The sequence below is a fragment of the Neofelis nebulosa genome, chromosome 7 (assembly GCF_028018385.1).
Source record: "Neofelis nebulosa isolate mNeoNeb1 chromosome 7, mNeoNeb1.pri, whole genome shotgun sequence".
Classification (NCBI taxonomy): domain Eukaryota; kingdom Metazoa; phylum Chordata; class Mammalia; order Carnivora; family Felidae; genus Neofelis; species Neofelis nebulosa.
In genome coordinates this window covers 41272203-41299264 of record NC_080788.1, presented here as the reverse complement: position 1 = coordinate 41299264, position 27062 = coordinate 41272203, and the positions used below count along the sequence as shown (strand labels likewise).

The 27062-nt window shown below is 41.0% G+C and overlaps 2 protein-coding genes across 7 annotated transcripts in view; both read left to right on the top strand.

Moving 5' to 3' along the window:
- TRIP4 (thyroid hormone receptor interactor 4) overlaps window positions 1–9402 on the top strand; it is a 66710-nt gene extending 57308 nt beyond the window's left edge. For 2 of the 4 annotated variants that reach the window (XM_058737414.1, XM_058737412.1), the window contains 2 exons: window positions 1183–1285; window positions 9099–9402. In XM_058737414.1, the coding sequence (XP_058593397.1) occupies window positions 1183–1285; window positions 9099–9166 (171 nt within the window). In that variant the 3' untranslated portion in view covers window positions 9167–9402. Of the gene's footprint in view, window positions 1–457; window positions 563–1182; window positions 1290–9098 lie in introns of those variants that run through there. The other 2 variants (XR_009264061.1, XM_058737413.1) reach the window with 2 other exon arrangements.
- Window positions 9403–14208: 4806 nt separating this feature from the next.
- The window catches only part of ZNF609 (zinc finger protein 609), a 214595-nt gene continuing 201741 nt past the window's right edge, over window positions 14209–27062 (top strand). For 2 of the 3 annotated variants that reach the window (XM_058737410.1, XM_058737409.1), the window contains exon 1: window positions 14543–14655. The gene's annotated coding sequence lies outside the window, so the exon portion shown is untranslated. Of the gene's footprint in view, window positions 14656–27062 lie in introns of all 3 variants that reach the window. The other variant, XM_058737411.1, reaches the window with a different exon arrangement.

Genomic DNA, 27062 nt, shown 5'->3' with positions numbered 1-27062 from the left:
AAAATTCCTCTGTTTTCTCCATAGCGTTACCTACCACCTAAGACAGAGTGGTCAAGTGGTCAGTAAATAAGTTTTACCTGTTTATGCTTCCACTAGTTACAGAGAAATTAGAATTTTCTTATTTTACTGAAACCTCCATTTCTATTTTAGAGCCTTAGGTCTTTAGAGGATATATCTTAGCAGGTGACTAAGAGAGGAAAATAAGTGCGTACCTAGGATGGTAGCTACTAGGAGAAAGGCTCCTCTGGGAATGAAGTCTGACCCATAGTTGTAGTCAGCCCATGAGTCATATTTGTCAAACATGCTAAATACAAGACATCCCGAGGTAGGAAATAATGAAACAACAAATCAGTTGGGCATTGCTAGAGAGCACTTTCTGCCAACCCTCAGTTGTTCCTTAAATTGTAATTATGTGGCCAGCATAGTCTTACTCCAGGTTCTGTGTCTGTCTTTGCAGAAGGAATACAAGTCCTAAGTATTCACACAGATTTGTGATGAGAGATCCAAAGGAGGCTTCTAAATAATTTTCAGAATTGCTCTACCAGTTACCTTTTCACCCTAAGTAAGTCTGGAATGCATCCAGCAAAACAGCTTTTGCATGTTCATACCTTTCAGAATGAATCATCTTCCTTCCTTTTAGTGAAAGAAGGGCTCTGTTGATTATTTCTTGCAGAATTTCCACAAATGTTCTATTTTTCTTAAATCTTCCAGTGTTTTACTTGAGTTAACCTAGGGGGTGCCCGATGTTCCAGAAGGAGACCTGTGACTCTCCCAACTCTCAGTCACTTATGTTAAAAGAACAGTCAGTTTTTTCTTGATCTCAGGTTTGTGGGTTCGAGCCCCACGTTGTATGTAGAGATTACTTAAATAAATAAACTTAAAAAAAGAAAAAGAACAGTCAGTTTTGTTTCTTCTGGGAAGATATCAGGTATTCTTTTTTAAAGAAGTTCCCATTAGAGGAAGTCAGAAATGGCAGGCAATAGATTGCATAAGACCACTGTGCTAAGGCCTGGGGAAAGGTGAAGGTTTGTTCTTGCTTGCTAAGCATAATCCTCTTTACCTGACTGAAATGGAGAGTGCTATCATCAGAATGTTGAGGTGAAATCTGGGACATCCTTTAATCTCCTTGAAATTCAAAATTTGTCCCAACTAGTCTGAACTTGTTATTTCTATATTTCACAGTATCCAGACATGAGTCAAGAATCTGATTCTCCATTTGTTTTCATCTGCACAAATCCCCAGGAAATGATTGTGAAGTTTCCTATTAAAGGAAATCCAAAAATCTGTAAGTCACAAACTTTGATGGTCTAATTTTCTTTTCTTTGTGTCTTGTGTCTCACTTGCTCAACTTTTAAAAAATCTCTTCTTCCTCTGTTTTATGGCATGTCAAGAATTGGAGGGTTAATATGATTATATTTAGTGATAACTTTAATGTTAAGTTAACTACAATATAGCCTTTCCAAAGTGTACGTTGATCCACAGTTAATGGTATGCTAGTGAATCACTCTAAACTTGCATTTAAGATCCCATTACATTTAAAATCCTCATTTGTCAGCCAAAAGAGTATGCTCTGCTCTGCTGCACTGCTCATTAAAGGAAGTAGTAAGCCAATGCCAATGGCAATAATGACCTTTATTCATTGTTCTTCAGTCTTCAATCCAAGAATAAGACTGAAGTTTGTATGTCTATTTTTTGAGTGTTTTGGAGGCTCCACTCCCAATTTGCCCTTGATTACTGGTTCCTAAAGCTCTAACCTAGCCCTCTTTTTGAAACCTCTCGATGATTTACTTTTTCTGTAACTTTTGCTTTATGTATTTATGATTATAGTACCCTCTTTGAATTCCTGCATATTCACTTCTTTTTATTTTATTTTTAGAAGTTTATTTATCCTGAGAGAGACAGAGACAGCGAGAGTGGGGGAGGGGCATAGAGAGAGGGAGACAGAGAATCCCAAGCAGGCTCCACACTGCCAGCATAGAGCCCGATGTGGGGCTTAAACTCACAAAACTTGAGATAGTGACCTGAGCTGAAACCAAGAGTTGGACGCTCAACCAACTGAGCCACCCAGGCACCCTTGCATATTCACTTCTTAGTCACTTTTTGTTGACTTTACTTTTTCAATCTCCAACTCTTCTACTACTACCAACTTCTCTTCCTCTGTCTAGTCCTACCTCAGCCTCTTCTGTTTCAAAACTATCTCAGGAAATACATAGTGGTGGTCTTTCTGCCTAACTTATTTTTTCAACGTTTTTTTTTTTTTTTTTTTTTTAATTTATTTTTGGGACAGAGAGAGACAGAGCATGAACGGGGGAGGGGCAGAGAGAGAGGGAGACACAGAATCGGAAACAGGCTCCAGGCTCTGAGCCATCAGCCCAGAGCCTGACGCGGAGCTCGAACTCACGGACCGCGAGATCGTGACCTGGCTGAAGTCGGACGCTTAACCGACTGCGCCACCCAGGCGCCCCATCTGCCTAACTTATTTTTAAAAACAACCTTGGGGCGCCTGGGTGGCTCAGTTGGTTAAGTGTCTTGACTCTTGATTTCAGCTCAGGTCATGATCTCACAATGCAAATGCAGTTCATGGCATGTAGCCCCGAGTAAGGCTCTGCGCTGACAGTGATGAGCCTGCTACAAATTCTCTCCCTCCCCACTCTGTTTGCCCCTCCCCCACTTTCATGCACGCTCTCTCAAACATTAAAAAATAAAATAAAATAAATAAAAACCACCTCAGCAACTGTCCCATTTGCTCACATCAGTTACTATTTTGTGCCTCTGTGACACTGCTTTCCCGTTCTGTGAACTGGATAATTTGGGGGCATGCATTGTCTTAGGTTGTGCACAATTCTACCTCACACTGTACCTGGGGGACCAACTAGCCATTTGATAAATCTGTTCTATAGAGAAGTACTTTTCAAACTGTACTGCAAATAAAAATCACCTAGAGAGCTGTTAAAACATAGGTTCCTGGGCCTTCTTCCAAGTGATACTGATGCTGTTGCTCAGCTGACTACACTTTGAGTAATACTGCTTACAATCACAAAATAAGATGCTTGGACTGTGAATTTAGATTAATGTCTATTCATCACAAAATTCAGGCAACTCTTACGATTTATGAGACATATGTTCCTTAGATTCCTATATATCAGAAAATCTGAACATAAGTTGCCCTTGACTTCTACATATTATTCAACTCAGACTATCCCAGCTGGTTGCCAAGTGGCCCTGGAAACTTTTTTCTTCCTCTCCACTATTTAGGATTGATTGATTGATCGATCTCATCATTATTTTCTAAAGATTTTATTTATTTTTTTAAAGTTTATTTTTAATTTTTTTAATGTTTATTTTTGATAGAGAGTGAGCAGGGGAGTGGCAGAGAGAGGGAGAAACAGAATCTGAAGCAGGCTCCAATCTCTGAGCTGTCAGCACAGAGCCCGACGTGGGACTTGAACTCACGAACCGTGAGATCATGACCTAAGCTGAAGTCAAATGCTCAACCGACTGAGCCACCCAGGCGCCCCATAAAGTTCATTTTGAGAGAGAGAGAGAGAGAGAATGAGAATGAGCATGAGCCAGTGCAAGCTGGGGAGGGACAGAGAGAGAGGGAAAGAGAGACTCCCAAGCAGGCTCAGCACTGTCAGCACAGAGGCCAACTTGGAGCTTGATCCCACAAACTGTGAGATCATGACATCAGCTGAAATCAATTGTCGGATGTTTAACATTCTGAGCCACCCAGGTGCCCCAAGATTTTATTTTTAAGTAATCTGTAGACTCAAGGTGGGGCTTGAACTCACAACCCCAAGATCAAGAGTCACATGCTCTACCTACTGAACCAGCCAGGCACTCTTCCGCTATTTAGTATTTAAATCTCTCTCTTGTCCCTCTTTTTTGGTTGTGGCATTCTATCCCTCCCTGTTCCATTCTCACCTTATTCTAGGCACTGATATCAGCACTGGTGGTAGCAGGAAAACATTTTAGGTCTTTTCTCCCATACCCAGTGCTACTTGATCTTTAGTCCCCATAACCTTTTCTTAGCTTCCTCCCCTATCTTGGTTTTTACCTGCTGCTTAATCTCCTGTGAGAAAATGTTCTCTGTAAACAGTTTAGATATTTCTGTGAGATGTTTTACTCCAGTACTTTCTCTACCCAGAGACCTACTTTCACTACATATATGGCCTCTGTTTTCCTCAATAAGGTTTAATGGGGGTGGGGGGGTTGAGGGGTGGGGAGGAATGATGCTCTTAGGGGAAAGCTTTAGTAACCTTCTGTCCTTTCCCCATTGTAGTTAAAAGCTTTAAAAAGTCAAATGGGCTGTCTGCTTGTTTCAGGGAGAAATTGTGAGACCGCAGCTTCTTCCTTGTTAGGCCAAAGTGAAACATCAGTCAGAAATAAGCGAAATTTAAAGAGAAAAAATGAAAGAATGGGTGACCAATCCCTTTGTGCATCAGAAAAAAAAAAAAATTCTTTAGGTTCCACACCCAACGTGGGGCTTGAACTCATGACCATGACATTAAGGGTCATATGTACTACCGACTGAGCCATCCAGGCACCCTGGAAAAAAAAAATTCTATTGAAAGGGAACCATCCTACCTGAGGATATAGTTTGGTGTGAAGTTTCTATTCCCTATAACTCTTCATTCCTTCATCCTTCATTCCTCTTTACCATCTCTTAAAATCTTAGACTCTGCCAGAACTTTCTTCTTGTAGTCCAGAGGAGCCACCTTCAGTAGCTTATAGCTGGAAAAAGTCTTTACTCTCACTGCCACAGGGGAAAATACATAGTTGGCTGTTAATCTGTAATGCTTCACATTTTCTTCTAGCTATATTGTTACACTAAATGGTAAAGGTCCATAATATTAATAATACTCTCCTTCAATTATAGTGCTTTGGCTTAAATGTTTTTGTTCTTGTTTTTGTTTTGTAGGATGGCTTAGGAATCTTTTATAGATTAGTTCTATGAGACATGTTCCAAGTTCCAAACTCTGACTTGCAAATAAGCTTTTAGAATACAACCTATTTACCTGTTGTATCGTGTGTGTGTGTGTGTGTGTGTGTGTGTGTGTGTGTGTGTGTGTGTATGCCTTAAATTTAAAGGTATGTATACATTTTTTAGTTTTTTGACTATAGTTGACCAACAATGTTACATTAGTTTCAAGTTTACAACATAGTGATTCAACATCCCTATACATTATGCTCTGCTCATCACAAGTGTGGCTACCATCTGTCACCATATAATACTAATATGATATCATTGACTATGTTTTCTATGCTGTACCTTTTATTCCCATGACTTATTCACTCCATAACTGGAAGTAAAGGCATATATTTTGGTTTATGCTTTTGGACACATAAACTTGAGCTTGCTTGACCTGGGGATAATTCCGTTTCTTGAAATCATTCAGAAAAGTACAGTGTGTAATATGATATCATTTGGCTGTGTGTCTGCTCAAATTAGGAAATGCAAAACAGTATAACAGAGTAGGTTAAATGCTCAAAGAGACAAAGGAAATCTTTTTACATTAAATGAACTACTTGCTCTATAAATGCATTTAAGTACTGCCTTATATGTTATGCAAAGCATGTGGAAATCCCTAGGAGAGTTATATCAATTGATGACAAATACTCTTTCCCCTTTTAACTTCTTGTCCATTTGCTGCACATGCATTTGATTTTCCTTAGGCACGATGATTGAGGATGTGGTTAACACTGAGATGCTGTAGGTATTAAATGTAAAAATATAGGAGAAATACAGAAATTAAGCATTACCACTCTGCTTTTAAAAGAGTGTACTGTATGTTACTGTAGTTAACTGTCCAGATCCCAAGTCTTGAAAGATGAGGCTGAACTAGAACTAGTTCAGAATTCCTGCCATCTTAGGGGAACTGTGATGACTGCTTCTTCGTGCAAGAGGCCCCAGTCCCTTGCCTTTATTGCCTGCAACTGGCCTAAGCTGGCCACTGTTGGCAGTCACTGTGGTAGATGTTAGGGATGTAAAGAAGTCCTTAGTTATAAGGAGCTTACAGATTGCTGGCACATGTATAGTTTTCTTAGGCAGTCTAGGGGATGAAAGAATTTCTGAATCCCTGGGAATGCTCCAGAAGTCCTACTTCCTTTATAGCTCCTTCCTCCTATTTTCCATTTTATGACATCATCCCTGAAGCCAGGGATCAGTTTGCCTATCCATTGAGGGCTTTGCTTCATAGGGTTGATATTACCTGAGCTGGTCTCACTTGAGGGCTTTCACAATCAGATTGGAGTTTTCCAAAGATTATACTTGGAATGTTCTTAGACAGTAAAGCTTTGAGGGTGTCAAGAAGGTAATGGCTTTTTTTTTTTTTTTAATTTATTTTTGGGACAGAGAGAGACAGAGCATGAACGGGGGAGGGGCAGAGAGAGAGGGAGACACAGAATCGGAAACAGGCTCCAGGCTCCGAGCCATCAGCCCAGAGCCTGACGCGGGGCTCGAACTCACGGACCACGAGATCGTGACCTGGCTGAAGTCGGACGCTTAACCGACTGCGCCACCCTGGCGCCCCATGGCTCTTTTTTTATAAGAGGAATCTGAAATACATATAGTTAATAGACTTGCTTAGAGTTGTAAGGTAAACTGAGACCATAAGTAAGAAACATACTCCCAAGCCTCAGCATAAATATGACTACCCTTACTTTTTTAGAGAATTTTGAGTTTATGAAGCATTTTAACATATAGTATTTCAATTAGTTATTGGATTAAATGACTTAATGTATATTAAAAAACAGCATAGTGCTTGGTATTTAGAAAGCACTTAATGTTAGCTGTAATTCTCTCAATAACTTTGTAAGTTAGGAATTTTTTACTCTTTTCACTTTTCAGTTGAGTAAATAGGTTTATAGAAGTTGTATTTTGCTCACATCTTTCTGTCTCTGATTTTCCTGCTCTTTGCACTTTATCAGATAGCCTCAGAAACAAATTATTCTAATCACATTTCATTTTTAGGGCACAATATCATAGAGCTGGAAGAATCCTCCTGTACAACGTAGTCCAATTTCCTCTTGGCATAGAAAAAGCTGAGGACAAGAGTGACTAGGTGACTTCCTCACATACAGCTAGGTAGTCTCAGGGACTAGAGAACTAGAAGTGTGAAGTCCTAAGTGGGATTCTGAATTCTGTCCTAGCTTGTCCTAAAAAGTTGAGTGAGATGCAGTACTTCCTTATGCTTCTGGTACCATCACCTTTTCAATGGATACTCTTAGTGTTTATCTGATATCTGCTAATTTTGGTTACTTAGTCCCTACAGTGCAAAGGTTTTCGAATTTGTAATGTATGCCTTGCCATCTTTGTTTAATTCATTTGATGAACACATTACCGAGCACCTACCATTTGATGCTCACTATGGTAGCGTTAGGAATATAAAGGCAAACTTGCCTTGTAGTAGGGCTTTTTGCCAGATTGCTGGCACATTTTCGGATTTCCAGCTGGGCAGCCTGGGGGATGAAAGACTCCTAAATCCCTGGGAATACTCTGTGCTGTAAAGCCCAAATTAAAATCAACAGCATTGTGACAATGCTAGTGGATAGCATTCAGGGTATTGCTTACTGATGGTTTCTGAGGAAGCCCAGAAAAAGAAGAAATGTTACTCCAGAGACAGGTATACCCGTAGAGAGATGAGGAGAAAAAGAAAACAAAACTTAAGAAAACTTAAAAAGGGAAACTAGGATGACGTTATTTTTAATTTTTTTTAAAATTTTATTTGAGAGAGAGAGCATGAGTGGGGGGAGATGGGCAGAGGGGGAGAGAGAGCAAGAGAGAGAGAGAGAGAGAGAGAATGAGAATGTTAAGCAGGTTCCATGCTCCGTGTAGGTGGTGCTCAATAAGAGGTTCAATTCCACGACCCTGGGATCATGACCTGAGCTGAAATTAAGTCACCCAGGCGCCCTGAGGTTATTTTCTCACAGTCTTTTGCAGCAGTCAAGACATGTATTCTTAGTTGGACAAGTGAGAGTATTAAAGTCTAGAGAGACTAAATGACTTGCCCCAGGTTTTACAGCTAGTTAATAACACAGAGGGATGGACTAGCACCTGAGTCTCCTGACTTCTAGTCCATTGCTTTCTTGTACACCTGATTGCTATAACAAATGAAAATGACAGCATGTGGGGGGGGAGCAGTTATGGGTGTGGGCTGTAGTACACCTGGCTTGCCTTAAAGGGAAGCTCCTTGTTTGTTAATCTTTTTTTTGTAATGCTGAGGCTAAACTGACCTGTTTCTGTTTCAGTTCAGTGCCAGTATCACTGTTGACTTAAGTGAGACTCTTTGTGGGAGAAATCAATGTGTAAGACAGACAGGAACTTTGTTAAGATTGTTTTCATGCATGAGATGGATGGCTCCTAAGGCTGCTACCACTGAACCAAACCGTCCTGGTAGATCTGAGGAGTCAGAGGTCAGGGACCACATCAGTAAAGTACCTCTCATTAGGGTCACCTGGGACAGGAAGGTTGCTTGTTTTCTAACTTTAACACTTAGAAGAGTCATACAGCCTATGACCTTTGCCCTTCTTAGCTGGTGATAGGGGCCCTTTGTCAGTAAACCATTCATGTGGATTCTACTCCACTGTTTCAGGTCACTCCCCCTATTAAGTCTGAGGCAGCAAAGGGGTGAACTGAACTGCTTTTCTCACTGCAAGGGAGGTTCATGCATTATGCTCAGCCAGTTAACAGGTCAGAGGAATGAGTTTCCCACTGTGTGAAATGCCTTCCTTTATTATATATGTGTATTCTTTTCAAACTTGCCTTAGCATGAGACCTCCTGAAAAACGTGTTGTTTCTTTTCTTCTAGCTACAAAATTAGAAATATTAACGATTTAGATTCTTTAAGCGAATGAATACTCGTGTGTGTGTGTGTGTGTGTGTGTGTGTGTCTCCACATTTGTGTGTCCTTAAACAATGTTCCCACTGCTTCCTCATTCTTACAGAATGAAACTCTGAAGTTTGAAAGTGTCTAAGTCCTGAAGCAAGATAATTGAATGTGACAGGAAAACAGGAACCAGAAGACCTGGGAGGCCAGGAAAGATTTGCATTGCAAATATAAAAAATAAATAATGAGGCTTCTTTTTCTCCCTTACAGGGAAACTGGATTCCAAGATCCATCAAGGAGCAAAGAAGGGGTTAATGAAGCAGAATAAAGCTGTCTGACCCAGGAGAAAAGGAGCTATACAGCATAGTGGAGTTTTGTGTACTAAAATTGCTATCCACTGGTCCTTTGGAATTGAAGCATTAGAAATCTAAAGGCTTGGCATCAGGCTTGAATCTTTGAGAATTTAGACTCTTACCTAAATCTGTATATTTTTCTTAAAGAGTGGGATTCTTACTTTATGTAGTAGGTCAAAATCTTTGAATACATTATTTATAAAATGCTATTTTAAAAATTCTAGGTCTTTGACATTTTTCTCAAAATGGTATCAGAAAAGAACAAGTTGGAAATTACTTTGCTTTCTGAAGCTTGGATTTGAGATTGGGAACTTTCTTAGCAAAGGTTAACAATTTTTTTGAGAGACCACTTGAATTTTAAAGTTTCTTTTCAAAGTAATAGCCTGGTTAGAGTATTAAGGTGTTTGAGGAATCCTATGTTTAATGCATACCTGTGATGGGACAGAAAGGGTTTTAACAAGTTTTTTGCTCTAGTCCAACATGTCTTGAAGTGAACAGTCTTCAAAAGCTGAATAACCTTCATTGGCAGATTTTTTTTTTTTTTTTTAAGGGATAACCTGAAAAGGTGCTGCCACTTTGTTCTTTGGTTTGAGATGTTAGGACATAAGAAGATCAGACTGGGAGAAGATAGAGCTACTTGCTCAAGCAACATGAAACTGCCCTATTTATTTTGTGGGTATTGCAAAAGCATCACTTAGATGGGACAATTAGAAGCAAACTAAAAAATAAAGTCCCTTCAGTAAATGTATTCATATACCCCCAAATGCTGAAACCCAACCTTTTAAACCATCACACCTCAGGAAGCTATGAGCTTGGAAAAAATAGGTTGATTTGAAATGAGATTTTTTACTCATCAGTCTGGCCCTACTTAGTGAAACACTTTTTTTCTGAGTCTGTTCAGCAAAGCTGTCAGAATCTCAGTTGCTGGCATCCTCAGGAAATTCATGGTCTTAAATGTGTATGTTCTGCTTTTTATAAAGCACCACCACCACACTAGGGAAGTTGGATTCCCTCCAGCAGTTGTGTGCATGACTTAAAAAAGAGAGCACGCAGGAGAGAAAAAAAAAGTGCCCTGTGTTATGAAAAAGATTAATTTCCCCTTTCTTTAATCCTTCATATTCAGCATGTATTTGCATTGAAATGCCTCCACTCATATGCATTGATGTTCACTCAACTGTGAACTCTGCTTGTTGCATAGCTCTAGGCACTGGTTTTGTGGGGGCCTGATCACTTTGGATTCCCAGGGAAAAATCTACCCGATTCTTGTTCTGGTAATGCAAATATGCAGTATTCTCTTTCTTTTCCTGCTCAACTTCTGTAGAGAAAATGGAAAGGACAGCTAATGGTACTCCTTTAGAGGGGAAAAAAAAGTCTCATTCTGGTCTCCTGAAGACCCTAGTATTATTAATGAAGCCACACTGTGTTAATAGTTTACCAAGCAGTAATATCTTGAATTCTGCACTGGAATTGTCTCGTTTTCTGAGTACCAAAATAAAACCAAAAGGCAGGAGGTGAAGGACCCAGGAAACAACAACCACAAAAAGCTACCTGCCTTTTTATGTGAATGACAGCTCAAGCACAGAGGAATCTGGATTGATTTTTTTTTCACCTGGGTAGATTGTGTGTGTACACCTAAAGAAAAACATCAGGAGCTGCAAGAGTTCAGGTTATGCAACCATTTTGTGTGCTGTGATAAGAAAGTTTACAAGAACATTACAGATTTACAAGAACTCACCTCAGCATCCAAAATATGCAGCTGGTGCCACATGAGTAAATGGCAGAGTAACTTGGAAACTTCTTTTCATGGTTAGACTGTGAAAGCCTTTTAGTTCACGTGGTGGTTGGTGGTGTAAAGTCTCTCTTTTATTTGTGGGACACTCGGGAGGAAGTGTGGGAGAGACTTGGGGGTAGATGGCCGTCAGTTGCTCAGTGATGAATAGCATAATTTAAAGCCTAGTGGAAATTCTTAGCATCCTGAGTACAAACTCGCCCAGGAATTGCCTTTCAGTGCTTTACAACACTTTGCACTGACCCTGTTAACTCTGGGACAGCTTGGCCTGAGGGAAGTTTCACATTTCTGAGCTGGTTTTCTTTTGCAGCCTAAATATCTGCGCCCCCTTTTGGATGGTTGGGTTCAGTGGCTCTCAATGTGTATAGTACCTGAAGGGTTTAGTGTTTTTTGTTTTTGCTGTTCTAGACAGGGTCCTGTCTCAATTATGTAAGTTCAGAGTGGGAGATACATGAAACAAGATACTTTCTCTGTCAGGACTTAGGAGGCTTTGACTTTCCAGTCAGATGTTTGGATTGGAGTAAGGGTTTTTTTTTTTTTGCTTGGTATAGCTAATCTAGAGAAAGAACTAGGTGTCCCCTTTTTTCAAGCTGGAAGTGCACAGAAACCCATTTTTTCCTAGGGAGTAGCTGTGAAAAACTTAGACTTTGAAGATTATTTTTAGAAAAATTACAAAGTTAGGATTTTTATGAGTTATAACCCTTAATCTCTTTCGATTTTAACTGCTGTCTATACTAAAGCCCATTTATATGGATTTCATTTATTTGGTAAATTTTTTTTAATGCTTTTGCTAGAACTCCTAGCCAAGATTGAGACAGTGTTGGGGTTGTTCTCTTGCCCAGCTAGAAAAGACCAGTAAAAAAAGCAAGCATCTATTAAACTAGAGAAATCAACTAACTTCAGTTTATTAGGCCTAGGGGGAGGAAAGAAAGGCCTGTGATGAAGGATTTTTTTTTTTTTCCTTGAGATTCAAATAGCAAGTACACATCTGCTGTTCTCAGCTTCTGTGAATGTGTTTGGAGGGAGGTGATCCATATCACAGACACCAGCAGCAAGGGATCCAGCATGTGGAAGGCTTTTCTACTTCTCTCATGCAGAGAAGAAAGACCATAGCCACAGTTCCATCTGACACAAAGAAACTTGTGTAAATGTCTGTCCATTTATATGTGTGCACATAATGTGGATTAATTCATGGGGTGAAACTTGGTAAACTGATCAGATTTCAGATTTCAGTTGTGACAGTGGAGAGCCCAGAAAGAAAACCTAATAAGTGTGGCATTCTAGTTTGGAGTCAGATAAATAGGGCGATGGGGGGTGGATGGGAGGGACTGAGAATCCATACGAAGTTGTGACATAGGAAGGGAATAAGATGTTGGCACAAGGGGCAAAAAAAATGTCAGTACATAAGATTTGACAAGAGTCTAGAGCTGTACTGTTTAATATGGTAGCCACTAGTCACATGTGGTTATTTAAATTAAATAAAATTAAGAATTCAGTTCTTCAGTCACATTAACCATATTTCAAGGGCCCAAACAGTCACATGGGGCTAGTGGCTTCTAAACTGGAGGGCATAAATATAGAACATTTCCATCATTGCAGAAAGTTCTACTGGACAGTTTGTTTGGAGCACAGATCAGCACACTTTTTCTGTAAAGGGCCAGATAGCAAATATTTTAGGCTTTCCTGGTCCTACAGTCTCTGTTAACACCTATTCAGCTCTGCTGTTACAGTGCAGATGAATCCATAGGTAATACATAAATGATGACTGGCTATGAGCCCTTAAAACTCTATTTGTGGACACTGAAATTTGAATTTCATATTAATTCTCACACCACAAAATATTCTTTTGTTTTTCACCCATTTAAAAATGTAAAAAAAAAAAAACAAACAAAAAAACACTCTTAGCTCATGGGACATACCAAAACAGGCAGTGAGTGTGTCACCCATAGTTTTCCAATCCCTGGTCTAGAGGAATAGGAAGTCAAAACTTAAGAATCTTTGAGTGTACAGGATATTTTGAAAAATTTTGGTGATTCTTCCAGGCTTGATAACTTTGGCTAAAAATTGAGGTTCACTGTAGGAGTGTTTATTTTCCTTTGTTCCCTATTTTTGCAGTCCTGTCCTCTCCAATGATAGAGTCACATTCTTCAGTAAATGATGACTACTTGAATGTTAAACCCTTAATTAAGTCACTTCCAAGTCTAAAACACCGAACCATACTCTTTCTCTGCCTGCTAAGTAGTTGATTCCTCATTTGTAACGTCGTCCAGTAAAGACTGGAAATGTCTTATCCCCAGGGATCAATTCTGTCCTGTACTATACTAGAACAAGTTGAATTTTGGTGGACCAAAGGGAGATTCTTCTTCCTCAGCTGTGTGTGTGTGTAGATGAAGAGTAAAGGGGTTTTATGACTTGGCTCTATCCCCAAGTCACACACTTATCTTGAATGGCACTGTTGAAGGATGCCTCAGGATAAGGGAAGAAAGGAAAGATAAAACTGCAGAGCTAAGATGGTCAAGGACACAAGAAGGACGGAAGAGGGGCTAAGAATGGGGAGCTTTGAGAATTAAATTTCTGTTTGCTGTGGAAAGAGGTGGAAATTTTAGGGAAGAGGTCATGAAGTGTTTGTTTCACAAGCAAGAGGTGGGTGGGAGGGTTCGGGTAAACATCGCCTGAATGTCTACTATGTAGTAGTGCGCTGGGCAATAACAGATGAATGACAGATAAGGAAAGACATAAGTTACAGTCGTTAGAAAAAAGAATGGTGGGTTGAAGAAGGACAAAATAGGACTTTTAGATAATAAAAAGCAAGATTTGGTAATATCCGATGGTGAGATGAGACCTAGAAAGATAAATGGGTACTTTGGAGAGGAAAACAAGCGTTAATCCTAAAAACAAAAAACAAAAAAAACTGGAGAACAAAGGATAAAAAATTGGGGGGGGGGGGGTGATACTTTGCTGAACCAAGGGATAAAATGGATGAAACCATTATGAGCTGTCCTAGCTCTTCTGTTCTTTGTGGATGTTCACGTTCAGATCCCTCACGGCCTTTTCCTCACCTCATGGTTGAAAGATACATACGGAACTGGTGTCTTCTGTATTTAAAATATGATACTTCCTCCAGAGACCTCTCTGCGAGGAAGTCAGGTCCAGTGAGAGTTCTTTCCAGGAGGAGAGATTGTTAGGTTCGAGCTCTCCAATCCAGGTTTCTTCGAGTTTCTCTATGTTTTAACCGGCTCGCCGGGTTTTCCAGCATTCCCAGAGCTACGACTCTATAATCCGGGCTCCGTGTGACCGCGCATTCCGAGACCCAGGATTTGGCTCTTTCATCCAGGTTCCGGGTTTCCCCGGCGCTCTCCCGCTCCAGACTCCACAGCAGCCCGGAATCCGGATCCGAGGGCCCGGTAGTCCAGTGTCCGGGTCTTCGGGGCGGCCCTGGTTGTCCCGGATCGCGGCGGCGGCGGCGGCGGTGGCGGCTGAGGGACCCGCGGCCCCGGACACAGCGGCACCGGCCGGGCGGGGCGGAGCGGCGCGGGGAGGGGGCGGAGAGCCGGAGCCAAGGCGGGGTGGGGTGGGGGGGAGGGGCCGCGGGAACGGATGGCGGCCTGGGCCCCGTAGCTGCGGCGGCTCTACGGCCCGGGGCCCCGGGCGGGCGGAGGTGGCGGCTCCCGGGACCGGCCGCGCGGTGAGTCCGGAGCTTTGTGTGGAGCCGGGGCTGGGGGAGGAGAGAGGCCGCGACGCTGAGGGGGGCCGGGGCTGAGGGGGCCGGGGGCAGCGGCGCCTGACGGAGGAAGTGGGGGTTGGGGGGCTGGGGCGGAGCGAGGGGAAGGTGTGTTGGGGGGGGGGTCGTTGCGTGGGTGGGGGAGGGGGCGTCGAGGGGCGCGGGGTGAAGTTCAAAGCGTGGCCGGGGTCGGTTCAGCCTGAGGGTAGGGGTGCCCAAGAGGGGATTAGGGTCTGACCGGGTTGTGGGGACAGGCCAGAGAGTTTCAGAGGCGAGTCTGGGTATCTCGAGGGGGCGCAGGGCGGCTGGGGCTAGTCAGAGTTAGGGGGGTTCAGGGCGAAGGGTTGGAAGCTAGACGTGTGCGCGGCCCTGAGAGGGGGGGAGCAAGGTGGCCGGGAGTGTGCAGTAAGTAGGTTGTGGGTGTGTGCTCCTTCCAGTCTCAGGTCACATTTACTCCTGTCCTTTTCTTCAAGATGGAGGGATCCCTGGGCCTGGCCCTTAACTGCTCTCCATGTACCCCCGGGAGGATTTGTGACCCGGTCCTGTTTGGAAAAACCCATGCTGCCCTCTTTTCCCTTTATGTGTAATTACGGTTGGATCATCTCTGTGCTTTGCTCAGATTCTTCTTCCTCCCTCCGGGGTTGAGGAGGAGGAGACACATCTGACCAATTAATGTGTGTTTGTGAAACAGGCAGCAGCAAACAGTCATTTCAGCTTCTAGGAATTAGGCTCACACAGGGTGGAGAGATCAGAGCCCTTCAGGGGGAATATTTCTGAACAAATCACAGATGATTAAATTCTCTAAGAAACAGCTTCCTACCTAAATGAGAGTGGGAAAGATGGGGGAGAAAGCCTGTCTGTTTCCAGCCATGTGTCCAGAGCCCCAGGGGTTGAGGAGAGTCCCCAATCCCCCACAAGCCTCTCTTTTCTGTACTAGGCTTTGCTCTGCAGCCTTGAGTTAATTTCACCCCTGCTGCTTTGTCTTGGGGGAGGGAGTGCTGGTTTAGGCTGTTGTGAGGAGATGACTGTTCTGCTGCCACACACAATAGTCTGTGTCATTTTATCGGGAGTGCTACCCCAGGGCTGAGAACTGCTGCTGCAGAGATAAACCGGTCCCTCTCACCCGCCTATTGTGTACACAGTGAAGGTCATAGGTTCAAGTCTTGTCTGAGAGCTTTGGATATGCTCCATCTCCCAGGCTTCTCAGTGCCATTTTCTTCCTTTTCCAGACTGGGGCTTGCCATTGGAGGAGGCCAGACAGAAAGGCTCTTCTTTTTGAGTGAGGAACAATGCAGAGCTCATTGGCACACATTTTTCAGAAGAATAGGGGATGCCAGCCATGTTGTGCCTGCCTCTTTGGCTAGCCTGTACTAAGTTGTGGAGGAATAGTGTCTGGGAGACATAATCCCCATGTTTGTGTCAGACCTTTAAGGAAGAAGACTCCAAGTGGAGGTTTTCACTCTTGTTTGAACCATCATATTTAATTCTTTTTATAGAGATGGGACACTCAACAATGATTTTTGTTTGTTTAGGAACACCACTAAAAACCTTTGCAAGGTTAAGACAGGAAGTCAAGGGCCAAGTACCTGTTTAATGGTGACTTCCTGGTCAGTAATAATTGCACAACACAAAAGCCACAGAATTTGCCTATTTGGGCAGGGGCTGTGGAAACAAAACTTTCCTTTAAATCTTTATTTTAGTTCTGATGAAAAGAGGTGATTTGCTCATTATGCAGAAAGGCCATATCTGCCTTTGCATTAGGGAGAAATTGGTCAAAGTGATTAACATAAAAATCGTTTGAGGTCTTGGGGGTAATTAATGAGAGAAGGATGAGAATGAGCTAGAAGAAACCCCATCCTTGTAAATGTCTCCTGGAAATGCCCAGATAGTAGTTAGGTCCTATTAGTTGGGTAAGAAATCATTTGGGATTAGAAAGGAGGTTTCCTTTTAGGATATTAAAGAAAACTTTTCTTTAAGAAGAGATTGGAAAGCAGATTTGTTGTGAGAGGGCAGTTATACACAATGCACTGTGTACACAATAGCCACCTATATCCTGTAGGTATTCTTGAATAGGAATTTTAGCCTTTGGTTTTGGGAGAGGTCTTTCTGAGGTGTTGAGTGTGACTGTGTTGTCTCCCTCATTCCTTTATTTCAGTGAGTTTCTGAAAATGATGACTTGCCACTTAGGTGTTGGGCTTTGTTGGGAGGGAACATGTTCTTGATGTCAAAACTCTTATTAAAGTCTTAGCTAGAGGTGTTGTCTGTCTTTAGGCTATTTCCAACAATCTGTCCTCAGCCTCTGAAGTCTCAGCTAATACCAGAGTCCCAAGCATTTTGCTCGTGGGTTGTGGACCTTCATTTTGAATCCTGTCAGGTGACAGTGAAGGCAGAAGCCTCATATTAAATTTGCCCTGATTAGATGTAGTGGTTTCAGAGTTGGGCCCTTGGCACAAGGGGTCTTTATGAGTCTTCTGGTTGTGACCATCTTGCAGAGAGCACTTTGGTTTTCTTCGTAGAAAATGTTTTTCTTGTAAGAGATCTAGATGGCTGGGCAGATTAGTGCTTATTTTGTGTGAGGACATAGGAGCATAATTTTGGCTCCTGGTAGTAATTATGTTGTAATTAGCATATAGCAACTAAACGACTGGAACAGGATAATTTGTTGAGGGGTTTAGTGATTGCTCTGTCGAGTAGAAGTGCCACTCCTTATTTATTTGACTCGGAACGCTACTGCCTGGGCTTAGCCGTGGAGACTTAAGAAGTACAGGGATGATGTGTGAGCTCCAGAAGTTCTCCCTCTCATTACCGCCAGGTACCATAGCACTTTCCACTGCCACTTTCTTCTGCTACAAAGGTAGCTGAGCAATTGTTATTTCCCTTGTGGAAAACTAGTCATGGGTGGGAATACTGCCAGACAGATGGGGCCACTCTGAGATGAGGCAGCCTTATGTTGTGTGGCAAGTTTTCTTTTCAGCAGCTGAATTCTCACTTCTGCTTGATTTTGAAAAATCCGTTTCCTTATAAAACAAAGGACAACAACAAGAATAAAACCCCACCAAATACAAAATCATATAGTGTGCTAAATACGCTTTCGTGATATCTCTCATAAAAGTTGGCTGTGGCAGACAAAAATGAAGATCGGTGATGCTGGTTGGCAGGTTCTGGGCCCACTAAGTGTCAGTGAAGGACTCTTTTCACTAGGGAACAGGTAATTCACTGAAGCACCTGCCTAGCTGGGCTTGTGGAATTGGCAGCAGCTGTGCAGCTGAAGAGGGATTATTGAGCAGGTGGTTAAAGAATCACATGCCACAGTGACAAGAAAATACTGGGTCTTCCGTGGTTTAGGTTCAGTTCGTATGTGTGAAATTGCTCTTTGTTTCACATTTCTTAATGCCTGATACAGGTTTGTTAGTGAGATGATAATGGAAAAGAGAAGAGATTCTTCTTTCTCTGTGTTTCTTTTTAGATTACTGAACAGCATGCCTTAGACATGGTCCTAGCCGGCACTATTGTATTTCTGTGATTTCTGGCTTTATGCCCTATGAATGGGAAGGAAATAGTGGTAATTCAGTTTTCTAGTGCTTGTTTATTAGAGGGAAATGGGAAGGAGAAAATTCTTTGCTTTCAGTGTGGTGAAAAAGATTTAGTCCACTGGGAGGATACCCAGCAGGTTTTATGCAAAGGATATAATTGACTTTGTGTGGGTCCACCTGACATGCCTCACTCAAGAAATTTGCATGTGTTTTTATTTTGTGAATGTAAATCTCCACATGGAGTTTGCATCTCTTCAGTTGTCCTGTTCCATTTTAGTTTTTCCCAGTACCTTTATAATTCTTTTCTCTGGCATTGAGATTAACATCACTTGTTAGGATCAAATCACCCAGGGCCAAATCACGTTAAGGAAATACCTCAGCTACATATTTATCTTAAAAACAAGTATAGCATTTCCTCTAACTTGGAAGAGGACTTTCTATTTTTAGGCTTTTTGCATATTCCCTGGTTTTTCTTCTAGGTTATTATCATCATCTTCCATTAATATTTTTCTTTCACATCTTCATGCCACTCTAGTAGGCAGTGCCATACAGCCTAAAATGTATAAGCAAGTAGTAACTCGGGCATTTATGTTCTGACTTTTTAATGCCTTCCAGTCATTTTCTGTGTTAGGTCAACAGGCTGTGTACTCATACTGAATCTCCATCTTTTTCTTTCTCCCTCTCATTGAATTCACCAGGTATCAATTAACAGTTGATTGAAGGAAAATATGTGATGTTAACTGTTTTTGAAGTTCAGAAATCCCTTTTCCAAGTGGAGTGAAGGCTATGACCTATTTGCCAGAAAGACAAATTTAGATACATAGATCAAATGTATTGATTTAGAGGAAAGGGAGGCAACATTATGACCCTGAGACAGGGCCAGTGGACCACTGAAAGACAGTGACATTTGCAATAATCTGCTTAAACCTAGTTTGTAACCTAGCTTTAAGTGGGAGCCTAACAGTTATTGTATAGTATTCTCTTCTGGGAAAGAACTTAAACTTCTCTATTTGCCTATATGAAGCTGTCACAGTTGTTTGTTTGTTTTAAACTGTTCATAAACCACCATATACTTTGCTAGCATTTTCAGTAGTTTGCTTCCTCATGCTTTTTCCCCTCCCCCATCTCTCATCCTAGTTCCCTGCTCTGAAGACTTCTCCAGCAGCTTGGAAACACTCTAATTACTGTAGCTATTATAGTCACAACCCAGATCTTCCACCTCCTTCCCACTCACCCCTTTCTATCTTCCTTCCCCCTCCCCTTGCTCTAGCAGCAGGAGTTGAACTGCAGTCTCATGAGCACAGTCAGATCTATGAATGAGCTTTATATCTTGTCAAGGCAGAACTCCAGATCCAACAGGGCTGATTTTTCATGGTCCTCTTGCTGTTTGTTCTTGGATCAGAGTCCCAGAAATAAGAGATGGCAAATACCTATTAGGTCATATCTAGTCCATCACTCAGGAGCAAACCTCCGATCTTTCTCTTGTCTCTGTGAGAATTTTTTCCTTCTTTCTTTTGCAGGTGAGAGCTGTCTGATGCCAGGCAGGCTCTGAAACTGCCTTCTTTTTATTGTGCTCTCTGGTCATTATGGCCAGACTTTGCTCTCTCGGATTTTTATTCTTACACCGTTTTCAGGATTACTTGCTCCCAGCAATATCTCTACCCCCTCCAACTTCTGTCCTTTTTGATTGTTGGTACCACACTTATGGGTTCCTTTCGTGCCACCAGTTATCTGTACCAGAAGTTCTCATTTTTCAAACCGTTGCCACTAGGACCATGTGGCATTGTCTTAAGGAGATACATGCTAGCAAGTAGTAATTAATAAAATGGTTTAGAAAATATGTGCAAGGTTGTGTATGCCCTTAATAAGAAACCCCTGTACTGTATCAACAAATAACTGCTGCTTTCTGTTTAATTCAGGGTACTTTCTGTTCTAACCCTTTTTCTCCTTACGTGGATGAATTTTATTTTTTGTGGGTTAGTTATAGTTACAGTGGAGTTATTGTCTGATTTAAGAGTGTTACGTTTTCTTTGCTAATACAGCTTTTCAAAGCGTAGGGTATGGTGTCATACAACCCCAGTTCTCATCACTATTTTGCTTCTGACTAGCTGTGTGACCTTGTGCTAGTCACTCCACTGTTTTCACGGGCTTTATTTGTGAAATGAGTAAATTAAACAAGATCATCTCTTAAGGTTCCATTTAGCTGTAGAATTTTATGGTGCTAAGATTGTGATGGAAGAACAGGACAAATTGCTTGACATAAGAGCAGTTCTTTTACTGTGTCAAAAATATAGTCAGTATACAGAAAGGCTAATGAGTACAGCCTTAGTTCCCTGGGGCTTGACCCTCACTCCTCTTTGATATGTTTGTAAAGCATATGGTGTGCGTTTTTTAATAGGCCATCTTCTTTTAGAGTGTCTTATACTTTAATTCTGCAGGTTCACCAGCTTGTCAAATGTATTTTTTTCTAGTCTGCTCAAGCCATAGATGTAGGAATCAGAAAGCTGTAGAAAAAGAACCTCAGCTTGTGGGAAGGAAATTGCACCTCATAGGATTTGCCTAGATATCAAGAAAGTAATTTTATGCGTTAAGTCAGCAATCTAAGATTTTTAAATCTCTTATATCTGAAATCTTTGAGCCAAAGAGCCAGATTGGCTCGATTGAGCCAAATGAGACTCATTGTGGAGGTGGGTTGGGTACTTTTCCATTTTTGACCACTCACTAGAAAACTTGCTTTGAATTAACTTCTTGGGATTAAATATGGTTGCGCACTGTGTTTTGTTTGGAAAATAAAATGATGTGATTTTTCATGCCAAAAATGCTAAATTAATGACATTTGTTGAACTATGACTAATAAGGAAGATCCCTGAAATACCCTGAGGGACTGAGGGATTGAAAGCTGGTAGGTGATTGTGGGAATTTTGGAATTGACAGTAATATTAAGAAATCTTTGCTTTCAAGCAGTGTAAAGGAATAAAATTGCATAACCAAGTTAATTCTCCAAGTTAGGATTTTTATCAGCATTTCCTAGTTAATTCATGGATTTGGGACAATAGCAGCTATTGAGAGTTAAGAAGATGGTGGTCTTTTAGTCTTTTCTTTCTTTCTTTGTTAATATAACAACATTATATGTTTAATCTACCTTTGAACATTGGAAGAAGCATTCACTGTTTTTAAATTTGCACTTAAAACATCCATCAGTCTGTAATAGAAAAATTTGGTGGGTGGAACTGTTATTTGTTTTGGACTCACAAAAAGTCTTGGGAGTGCTTTGCTTTGTTACCTGCCATCTTTAGCATATTACTAATTTTTAGGTAATGTAAAGGTTATTTTCGGAAGTGCTCCACTTGAATATGAGATTTTAGAAAGGTTAATATTAGAAATATAAGTGGTTTTTGTAGATGGGTTTTGTTTTGTTTTGTTTTTTAAGTGTCAGGTGACACATAGGTTATTGAATTGGAAAGTGGCCAAAGTATACACCATGCAACCCTTGGAAATGAAACTATACCATGAATGAAATCCAGATCCTGGCAGTTAGGCAACATTGCATGATTGGTACTGCATTGCATACTTGTACCTGTAGTTTCTTAGGCTGTAGTTCAGTCTGTAGGGGATGACAGCGGTGTTTGCTCTATTCTGTGTACAAAGTACAGCTAGTGGGCTTTTGGCATGTTATCAGCAATGTTTGTAGCAACACTCCTAGGTGGAGGAGACTGGGTTTTGTTGGGATGAACTTTCATTTATGTGAGCAGAAGTGGATGTTTAAGAATGTACTTTGTAAATTTCAGTTATAAATTCTGAGCGTTGATGTCAAACTCAGCATTTATCTTTGTTTTGGAACTGATGCTCCTAGAGCAGTCTTAAAGAGTGATGTCAGAAATGGAACTATAGGAAGAGAAATGAAATTGTGCAGCTTATAGAGTATATAAATCTGAAAAGTATATAAGGAAGAAGGAAAGCTTTTTCTATGTGACATCTGCTTTCAAAAGTACCTCCAGTCTTTGATTTCTGCCTACCCTTTTTTCTCCTAAGCATTACACTTCTTCCAGTTGCCATGACACAAAATTTTGAACTCCTATTTAGTTCTTTTTCTTCCTGGCTATCTCATCTAATCATTCACTAAATTTGGATTATTCTAGATATCTTGCCATTTATTTAGCTTTGCTTTTTCAACCTGATCTAGTTCAGGCCTTCATCTGTATGTTATTGCAGTAACCTCATGGTTATTGCCTCTTTTTGTATTCTATAGTACAGACTGCTGCAAGATTATTATAATTTTTTATTTATTCACTTAACTGTCAAGCCAGACATGGTCTCTGACCAACAATCAACTGATAAAAGTATGATTATGAACTAAGGTGCTCTGAATGGAAAGATTTTGGTTCTAGAAGAGTATATAATAAGGAACCCCAGTGTAGTTGGGTTTTTTTTTTTTCAGTTTAATATGTACATTTTTAGTAATCTCTGCACCCAATGTGGGGCTCCAACTTACAACCCCAAAATCAAGAGTCACATGCTTCTCCCAACTGAGCCAGCCAGGTGTCCCAGTTGTTTGGTTTGTTTGTTTTTTTAGATTTTATTTTTAAATAAACTCTGTACCCAGCGTGGTGCTCCAGCTCACAACCCTGAGATCAAGAGTCACATGCTTTACCAACTGAGCCAGCCAGGCATCCCCCCAGTGTAGATTTATATAATCTTTTTTTTTTTTAATTTTTTAATTTTTTTAAATTAAAAAAAAATTTTTTTTTAACTTTTATTTATTTTTGAGACAGAGAGAGACAAAGCATGAACGGGGGAGGGGCAGAGAGAGAGGGAGACACAGAATCAGAAGCAGGCTCCAGCCTCCGAGCCATCAGCCCAGATCCCCACGCGGGGCTCGAACTCACGGACCGCGAGATCGTGACATGAGTCGAAGTCGGACGCTCAACCGACTGAGCCACCCAGGTGCCCCTATATAGTCTTTATTATTTCACTTCTTGCTGAAAAACCTTTAATGGCTCCTTGTTGCCTACATAGGCCAGAACTCCACATCCTTTATAATCTGACGAACCTTGGCCTTTCTCACCCTTATTTCATTTATTTCTTACTCTGTTCACAGCTATTCTTTCAGCTTACTTTGTGTTTTTCATTCTCAACACCCTGTTACTTTTTTTCTTTTCTTTTCTGTTGGAATGACCTTCCCAGGTCCAAAGCATTCAACTCCAAATCAGACCCTTCTTCAACCTGCCCCAAAATTTCATCTCCTTCCTGAAGCCTTTCTTAATGCTTTTCTTCCCACCCAATTATCTCCAGAATTGATTTCATCTTCCTCTGTATCTCCCAAACTCTTTGCTAGGATTTTTGTTACAGTACTTTATCACACATTGTCTTTAATTATAGTTATTTGTGAATATATTTTTTTCCTCCCTCATTCTTAGCTGCCTAAAACACCTCTGAGAGTCTCCTCTGTTCCTCATGGATTCTATCTAGCCCAATGCTTTGAATATAACTTCATGCTTAATTAATGCTTGCTGAATTGAATTGGAATTTGATTTTTGAAAACAGAAACTTCTTGTAGTTGTTTTTTTTTCAGGCCTCCTTTTACGCTAAGGTGACTTTCATTCAACGCATTTTATCCTAAACTGAATAACCTAGGAACAAGGCAGACTATGAAAGCTTTCAGAAATCCTTCAGACTCAAGGACGAGCATTTGTTGCTTTTACTTCCTGCAGCAATACTGTGGTTCCATACATCCTAGCTGATGAAAGACTTTGGGGAGGGGAAGGAGTAGTACATGCAGGTGAAAGCAGTGTAGGTCAGACCTGGGAACCAGATTGGTTCTGGTAGAGGGAATATAGGTACTGTTGGGCCCTCTGGCTGTTGTTGACCTCTGGGAGGTCTATTTTAGTTTTTCTTATTTATTTCTCTCATTCCATAAATATTTACTGGATTCCTAGTGTAAGGTGAGAGAGGTTGGGAGTGCTATAGCTTTAAGTAAGATGGTCTTTGAGAAGTGTGGTGCTGGTGTGTTACTGGTTGTTAGGCACTTCGCTGAGGTTGTTGAATGCTGTTCTGCCCCGCAGAAAGAGAGAGGCAGTGTCTGCAATTGTTCCAAAGAGTCCAGCTGACATAGAGGGGAAAATAGCTACTCTTTATGTTCTTTTCTCCTGGCTGCTCCTCTGGCTGGCATTCCTGGAAGTTAATCATGGTGAAAATTGCAGTCAGTCATGTCTGGAAGACACCAGGGGTAGAACTGGAGCCCTGTAGCCACTTCCCTGAGGGGTGGGATTTACCCTTCTGCTGACTGGGTCTTGGATGCCTAGAGTAATGGGTGAGGTAGGCCTCTGAGTCATCTCCTTTCTCAAGGGAAAAAGCCCAATATCATGACCCTTCTTGTGAGGCCTCAGCAAAATAAGCTTTCAAGGAGCGTGCACTCTGCTCCCAGCTTAAAAATTGAATTTTCAGGTTTGTGGTATTTTGACTTCCTCTCACCACATTGTTAACTGTGTTCTGTCTCAGTACCTAATGCATTAGCCTGAGGATGAAGATGCTCTCTTGTTTGACTTGTGTATTGTAAATTTTCTTACAATTCCCTTTCTTGTCCTTTCTTACCCCTTCTATTTTATTATTTTTCCTGTTACGTCTTTCCTTTGCTTACACAAAGCTGATAGGAAACAGAAATGCCTTAGGTCAGACTGCCACTTTGATAATTGGCTGGAAGCTAGAATTCCTACCTAATATACAAGAAATGGAATGTCTTATTTCTATCCTTGGGTTATATAGAACACAGCTTGTGGACATCAGGCTCTCAGCTGGTTATACTATATTGCTATTTGAGATAGCTGAGGTGCATGGTACCTGAACGCTATTTTTAGTTATTTATACATAAGCTTGTGCAGTTGCAGTGCACATGGAGACCTGTTTGCTATTCCATAAAATGTGCTCTCTTTGATATATAATTTTAGAATAAAGGTTCTTAATGAACTGAGGGCCATGCTAAGAAGAATCTGTTACCTTTGGGCAGATGGTTCTAATGTTAGGTGGACTCCTAAGCACATTTCACATAGCTTTTCTCTGAATTTGCTGTTTCTCAAACTTGAAGTCATATATTTTTCACTGCATGTATTAAATGATACAATAATACAATACTGATATTGTGAACTTAAAGGCTGGCAGTTGTTAATTCAAGTGTATGTTGTTTTTTTCTTTAGTGGTTGAAAGGATCTCCATTTAATTGACCAAGTTGTATTGCTTTGCCAGTTAAAAATACCTTAACATAGCTTAGGTTGCTGGTGAAAACTGTTTTTTTTAGTAGTAATGTTTCTGTGGTTTGTATTAGTTGGCCCTTCCAATCCTAGCAGAGTTAGAAATCCTGGCAGTGTGAATTTCAGATGCTTTCCATAACACTATCTGACAGAGGGAGAAGTGCAGGGCAGTGTTTGGCAATATTGTTTCTCTTGAGCCTTTCTATAAGAAAGAAATTCAGTTTTAACAAGGTCAAGTTGGGGTAGGTGACACAATGGTGGAGTGACATTTTCTTCCAGCCACAGATCTGTAATATGTTTTACCTGAATATGTGATCTGAAGCATTAGATTTATTTAAAAGTGTTACTGACTTAAACACGATTAGTGCCATTTGTCATCCCTATATAAATTTTTTTCCTTCTTTCTTGGTAGGCAAAATAATGATACAATAATTTAATTCATATCTCAGGTACTTGATAGAAGGAGACTAATCGTTGAAATGTGCTGCTAGGCTCTGCACTTGATGGCAACGATAGGGACAGCAAGGTATTACATTTTTATAAGGATTGAAATCCTAGCTTAAATAAAAATGTCATATTCTTAATATGACTGAATTGAAACTATTAAAGGAGATTAAAGAAGCTGTAAAATTAGACCAGATAATAAAAATAATGGAGTTTATTTATACATAGATTGATTAAATGCCTCATTGGGAGCAAATGCAAAATGTGGTTTTGAGGTAGAGAGAAACTACTTCTTCAGTTGGCAGTTTTAGAACCTACAAAGCGAAGAAAGAAACTGCATGTTACTTTGAGGAACAAACAAGAATTGGTAAAGGTTTCTGTAGGTCAACACTATTTAACAGTAATCATATCTTGGCTCTTTTCCTCCCAGCCAACTGAGAAGCCTCAAGAATTAACTGTACTAGCCCTTGCGTACCGAGCACCACTCCTGTGATGGACTGTGTGCACTCATTTTACCAGGCCAGGAAATTAAGTTGGCTCATCTAATTCTCAACCAAACAAAAAATAGTAATCATATATTGATTAAGCTCAGCATTCTTCAGGGAGAGGAGAACAAAATCTATCACATGGGGATTCAGTGTTAAATTGAGCTATGATCAAGTATGTACATTAAGAAAAGTAGAAAGAAAGATTTTATTTTTAAATTTATTTTTTATTTTTGAAAGAGAGACACAGAGTACAAGTGGGGGAGGGGCAGGGAGAGGGGGAGACACGGACTCTGAAGCGGGTTCCAGGTTCTGAGCTGTCAGCATAGAGCCAGACACCGGGCTCCAACTCACAAACCACAAGACCATGACCTGAGCCGAAGTTGGATACTTAACTGAGCCACCCAGGCGCCCCTTAAAGCTTTCTCTTTTTTTGAAATTTTTAAATGTTTATTTGTTTATTTTGAGAGAGAGTGCGTGGGCAGGGAAGGGACAGAGAGAGGGAGAGAGAAAATCCCAAGCAGGCTCCAACACTGTCTGTGCAGAGCCCAATGTGAGGCTGGAACTCCTGAACCATGAGATCGTGACCTGAGCTAAAATCAAGAGTCGGATGCTTAACTGACTGAGCCACCCAGGCACCCCAGAAAGAAAGATTTTAGAAAGCA